At 33.9% G+C, this 6,485-nt stretch overlaps 1 protein-coding gene across 1 annotated transcript; it reads left to right on the forward strand.

The window, feature by feature from the left end:
* Nucleotides 1-236: 236 nt before the first annotated feature.
* LOC143635825 (mitogen-activated protein kinase kinase kinase 18-like) lies at nucleotides 237-1,550 on the forward strand. Its single transcript, XM_077103564.1, has 2 exons — nucleotides 237-770; nucleotides 972-1,550. The coding sequence occupies exons 1-2, from the start codon at nucleotides 300-302 to the stop codon at nucleotides 1,509-1,511; spliced, it is 1,011 nt and encodes a 336-aa protein (XP_076959679.1). The 5' UTR covers nucleotides 237-299; the 3' UTR covers nucleotides 1,512-1,550.
* Nucleotides 1,551-6,485: the final 4,935 nt, after the last annotated feature.

Consider the following 6,485-nt stretch of genomic DNA (forward strand, 5'->3'; position numbering starts at 1 on the left):
CGGCTCGACTCATTTACAATTAAAGTCTAATAGTTAAATGACTTTTTGTGTTAAAAAAAATTCTTTATGTATAATTTTAAAATAAATCAAAAATCAATTTCTAGAAAAAGCATAATCATGATTTAGAAATTTTGTCAAATCATAACTAATGCAAACTATTACCAACAATAAAACAAATATCTTTTATGTAAAACAAAATATATAATATAAAGTAATAATAAAGCTACTTGTATATATACCCAACCACACTTTCCCAACTGACTCAAAACTCAAAACACCCTTCACTTTAACTATCAACAATGAAGTGGACCAGGGGTCCGGTGATCGGCCGAGGCTCCTCCGCCACCGTCTACCTAGCCACCACCGCCACCGGAGACCGGTTCGCAGTCAAGTCTTGCAACCTTTCCACTTCTATTTCCTTACAACAAGAACAACACATTCTTTCACAATTAAACTCACCATATATTATATCATACAAAGGTTATGATATTACTAGTTACAACAACATGCCCATGTATAATATTCACATGGAATATGCAACCCGTGGCACGGTTTCGGATGTGATCAAGAAACATGGAGGATCACTTCATGAAGATTTGATTAGATGTTACACTTATCAAATTCTTCTTGGGTTGGATTATCTACATTTGAATAAGTTGGTGCATTGTGATATTAAGTGTGGGAATATTTTAGTGTGTGATGATAATGTTAATGTTAAGATTGGTGATTTGGGTTGTGCTAAATTAGCGGATAATAATAATAATAATATGGTGTACGCCAGCATTGCGACGACTGGCATGAACGAGGTAAATCATGTGTCCCAGAGTAAATTAGCTGAAGACGTCGGTATATTTTCTGGTTCTAGTAAAGTAGTGACAGGTCCCACAGCTAAAATGAGGGGGGTAAATCTTGTGGTTCAAAGTAAATTAGCAACGGGTCCCACGACCAGGGAGGTAAATCACGTGTCCCAGAGTAAATTTTCTGGTACGCCAGTTTTTATGGCGCCAGAGGTAGTAAGGGGAGAAGAGCAAGGGTTTGCGGCCGACGTGTGGGCTCTTGGGTGTGTAATAATTGAAATGGCAACCGGTTGTAACCCGTGGCCGGATGTTAATGATCCAATTTCGGGTTTGTATCGAATTGGGTATTCCGGTGAGGTGCCAGAGTTTCCGCGATGGTTGTCGCCGGAGTGTCAAGATTTCTTGAATGTTTGTTTGAAAAGAGATGCTAAAGAAAGGTACTCAATACAAGAGCTTCTTAAACACCCTTTTGTTGTTAATCTTGACATGGGTTTTGGTAAAGTTGAAGAATTTACGAAGAATTCGCCGACTAGCGTGTTGAATCAAGATTTTTGGGGGCGTTTAGAGGTGGCGGAAACTTCGCCGGAGACTACCCGGAACGTTGGATTTTCCGGTGACTCGCCGGAGGAGAGGATAATGCAGTTAGTTAAAGGGGGTTCTTTGTGTTTACCTAATTGGAGAGATGAAGATTGGATCATGATTAGAAGTGAGTAGTGACAATATAGATGGTATTGAGTCAACTCGTAACGAGTCAACTCGAGTTTGACGCGTTTTGGTTTTCCGGATTTTCGTGTTGACACATGTCAGGGACTATGACGGGTCCACTTGACGTAAAAAGAAAGTGGGCCATGCGTCTTTGACGTGTAAGACTAAAGGTCATGCGTCATGTGAAAGGTGGACGCTTGGAGCGGATTCATTGGCTAAGTTCTTATGAAAAAAATGTCGATGACTGATACGGGGTTCGGTTAATCGAAAATTTTATTTTTTCATGATTTTCCATTTGATTTGTTGATATGAGAAAATCATGTTGTTGAATGTCACAATGTGGCAATCAAAGTGTTACAATTGGATTATGAGAAAAATATTTGATGATAGATATTTGCTTCTGACTTAAAAAATTAAAAAAAGAGTTATTTTATGATGTTTTTAATGATAATGTTTTTATTATATTTGCTAACGTTAATCATGTCAAATACAAGACATGGCTTAAAGCATGCGAATAAGAAACCAACGTTGGTGTGATTATGGCTTTGAGGTATTAAACAAAGCGTTGACTTTATTTCGTGACATACACGAAACCAAATCATTTAGATCCGGTTGGTGATATGTTAAAAAAAACAAAATAAAATTTATTATATGTTCGAATGAGTTGGGTTCAAGTGACCAGCTAGTTATTATAGAGAAAATATTAAAAAAAAAGGTTTATAAAAGAATGAGCTAGTTATTGTTTCCTAATTGATAGGGCTGTAAGCGAACCAGACGTCCGACGGACGTTCGTTCAACAAGAAGTTCGTTTGTGTGTGTCCGTTTAATAAATGAACCGGACATGGACAAAAAAATTTCGTTTGGTAAGCTTAATGGACTAACACGGACAAAGGCCAGGTCCGTTCAATAGTGTCGTCCGGACGGATAGGTTTGTGTATGTTCGTTCGCCGTTAATGACAATATTATGTGTTTGTTGTCCATTAGTGTCCATTAATGTTCATGTGCTTGTTTGTCCATTAGAGTCAATTATTGTCCGTTTGTCCATTGATGTCCATTAGTGTCCATTAGTGTCCGTTAACGTCCGTTTACAATATTAAAGGACGGACACAGACGGACACAGACAAACTCAATTTCTTAATGGACGGACACAGACATAAATTTTTGTTCGGTAGAGTGTTCGTGAACCGTCCGCTTGTCCGTCAAAAGCTTAACGGACAGACACGAACAAAGTCTTGTCCATGTCCGTCCGGTCCGTGTACGCCCCTACTTATTGATATGGAGCGAAAACGGTAAATTAGATAGAGAAATGTATGGCTTGTCGAGACTTTTCCGTTCACTTGTAACGAGCCATGTAATTCCACATGTAGCCCAATTTATGCTATTTTAAAGTTCGGTCATTTCAACATTGTTTAGCTTTATCAATTATCAATCTAGTTTATATAATTTAAAAGTCTGTTAACTCTTAAATCAACTCCTTATCACTTATCTTTAAGAATAAATTGTGAATCCTAAAGGACGTGAAGCACCCTTACAAGTGCACTGTAAACGCGAAATGTTACGTGATATTGTGCAAGCGTATAAAGAACTTGAAGATTCGATTTGCTAAAAGAAATAGTGAGCTCGCATGAAACATGAGAACTACAACCTAACGTATAAACATGTGTAAAACTATAAGCAATTCGAAAATCTTAGAAAATTTGTATAGCTAAAAAAGTCTTTAGTTGTACAACTACTATTCCGATTGTTGTATCTTGACAAATAGCTTCATAAGCGGGTAAAAGTTGTTTTATGGGATCCGCGTTGAATACAAATCCTTAGCCAATGCTAACAATTAATGACTTTTGTTTGAACTATTTTACTTTCACGTAATATTTATTTTAAATTACTTATAGTTCGTTTTATGTACGGTGTTATAGTAGACTACAAAATAAAAGCGTCGCTTTATTTATATTAACCGAGAACATTTATTATTTTTTTAAATTAATTATACTAAAACATTAATACACATATGTATTAACTTGAATTTGACTATATTTATATGCAGATAGTTAAGTTATAAAGCATACTTGATTGTTGACCTACATGTTAGTTGTTACTTCTAATCCCTTAACCTTAATATGTTATTTAAGGCCTAAGCAAAGTTATTATCTTCATTAAATATAATATAATAGGATAAGATAAAATATTTATTAGTGATTTGAAATCATTGTTTATATGGGTCCATGTTCACTTCACTTGTAGTAATTATACAAGTTAATCAATCCTATTACAATAACATATAATCAATCCATTTAATTTATTAATTAACCAAAAAATTCAGTATTTAGTTCAAAAGATCACCCAAACAAGAACATAATTTTAATAATCGAATTCCTTAGGTCGCTCCTCTAGTATAAATCGAGCCTTTGATATCCATAAATACACAAATTTTAATCATATTTGACGACAATCAAGCAGTGATGCTTGCAGCCAAAGGCCAATTGGTCTAGCGGTAGACCTATGAATTTTCTTATGAGAAGAAATGCGTGTTCTTAATGTATTAGATTTTGGGTTTTCCAATGCTGTACGCTTTGAGTCGTTTTTGATCACATAACTGTTTAGAAATTGTTTGTCATCAGCTATAACTTTATTTCTGATGGATTTTTAGAAACAAAATTTTGTTTACACCTTAAAAATTAAATATTGTTGCAAATAGGGATGCGCAAATGGTATTGAATAGGGTACTGTGAGACTAGTTTGATTACGAGTTTTTGACGTTTCAGGATCTAAATGGTATAAGTGCGGTACCAGTACTGTTTGACACAATACCGGTATTTTCTCGAATCTTTACCTTCAATGTTGGTACCATATTAAGTATTTTCGGTATCAGTATCTGTATTTCTAAATTTTTGATACTAGTATTTTCAACACCAATATTCTTGTTATCGATACCGATACCGAGCTCATACCTAGTCCTAAATGGGTTGATGGGAATAAAATGGGGGCTCTCATTGGTGCACCTTATGCTTTAATATCATATATATTTTTTTCTCTATAGAGGTCAAATTTACTTTATATAATATGCTACTACCAATCCCTAAAATAAAATTAAGGGTTTGTCAAGTTTGTAAGTTATTGACGATAACCAAAAGTTTAATGGGCCCAAGATTTGAAATAAATCATGTTATTGTTAGATCTTAACTTGCGTATATCCTAATCCCTCTATTATAGCTAATATATGTAGAGTGTGAAAACTCATTGTTTAAGAAATCGGCTGATTTGTATAAAATAAAATATTGCTTATTATTTGGGTCAATTTAAAATATATAACATAACAAATTAACAAGCCGGTTCGAATCACGCAAAGGTAAAATAAGTACTTTTATAAAGTTTGTTACTTAAACATGTCCAAATGGAATGGCACGTCAAGGCATCAATGTCGTTGCTTGTCATCACTACCTCCCGGTCGCCACAAACACTACCACTGTCATCGCATGATCACGTTACTGTCTCCATCAACATCTCGATTGTGAATTGATTCGGAGTTTCTGACACCTTTGTTATTTGTTTTTATTTTTATTTTCTAAAGCGACCCATTTTAACCAAGTCCGTTTCGATAAAGATTTCTTTTGATCTGAACCTAAATAATGTTTTTTTTTAAATGATTTGTATAGGCTCGTACCCGTTTTGATTAGAACCCAATTTGACATGAATATGTTATGAATCATTTTTGGTTGCGCTCGCCCTTTTTTGCTAGCCTTACTAATACATATATATGTTTTTTTTTAATTTTTTTTATTTATGTCAACAATTAGTTTTCTTATTAATCACTTTGGTTAGTTTTAACCTTAACTAAAAAACAAAAAGAATTCTTAATATTTAGTACAATCACGTTTACTTAAACCATACGAACTACTTATTACTTATTAGTGTGACTTCAAATCTCTATACTCCCAAAGTCTAACCTTAAAAACAGCATCTACAAGTCCCCAGAATTACAAACCATGTTAATATTTATAACGAATATGGTAAATACATAAATAAAAGTATTGCATTAAATTTGGATTGAAATATCTTAATAATCAATACCATATTATATAGCTTTAATGTCATGATTCATTTAGTAGTGATTTATGAAATAACAAAACCCTTAATGTAGGGCTGTGTAGGAGTTATAACTTATAACTCGAGCTTCAAAATCAACACCTAAACTTGAATTTGATTTAACTTCTCGTATGATTTAACTCAATAGCTTAGGAAGTCTTCAAGAAATACTCGAGATTCGAAAACTCGAATATCATGAAATTACTAAAAATACATTCATTAGACCATCTGCAATGCATGACTCATCATTCACCAAAAGATGTTACATGTCACTAGACACATCAATAACACCCTGATCTTTCAACGAGGTATTTCTCAAGCAATCCATCCATCCTTCACTCTTCATTACATTTTCAGCGTTATCACCTCATCTGACATTTATTTTTTCACAGCCAAATTGTATGTTACGAACTTTATCAAGATGTATGTTTTAAAAATTAGGAAAAAGTGTATTAAAAAGGGCCCCAACAAACTTGTTTGTGAGCTAGCCACGGGCGTCTTGGCCACAAGCAAACCATCAAAAGTTCATAATATAGGTGTATATGGTTTGCTTGTTCGTGGATGCCACATCCATTCACGAGCGTCAAAACCACTGCATTGCAACCACTCTTACGAGTTTAAACAAAAATCAAGTTCGATACAAAAACTAAAATTTCATGAAAATACTTAGAATGTCGGTTCCTATGAATTAAATTTCGAGCTTGTCATAGCTCCACTATAATAACTAAATATTAACTTTTTAACAAAATTACTTTTACATGAAAGAAATACTAAGACTTGCATATCAATCACAACTCAAAAATCCTATAACTAAGTTATAAACCCTAAATCACAAATCTTAAGTAAATTAACTTGAGTTTAATATATATAAGCTAACGAATAAAGTTAGAATTAAACCAC

Source organism: Bidens hawaiensis, unplaced genomic scaffold, assembly GCF_021521415.1.
Source record: "Bidens hawaiensis isolate Kalapana, Puna unplaced genomic scaffold, B.hawaiensis_p1.1 tig00007737_1, whole genome shotgun sequence".
Taxonomy (NCBI): Eukaryota; Viridiplantae; Streptophyta; class Magnoliopsida; order Asterales; family Asteraceae; genus Bidens; species Bidens hawaiensis.

Coding starts and splice junctions, on each gene's coding strand:
- LOC143635825 (XM_077103564.1), top strand. CDS start 300: ATGAAGTGGACCAGGGGTCCGGTGATCGGCCGAGGCTCCTCCGCCACC. Junction 771..971: donor ATAATAATAATAATAATATG/GTGTACGCCAGC, acceptor CACGTGTCCCAG/AGTAAATTTTCTGGTACGCC.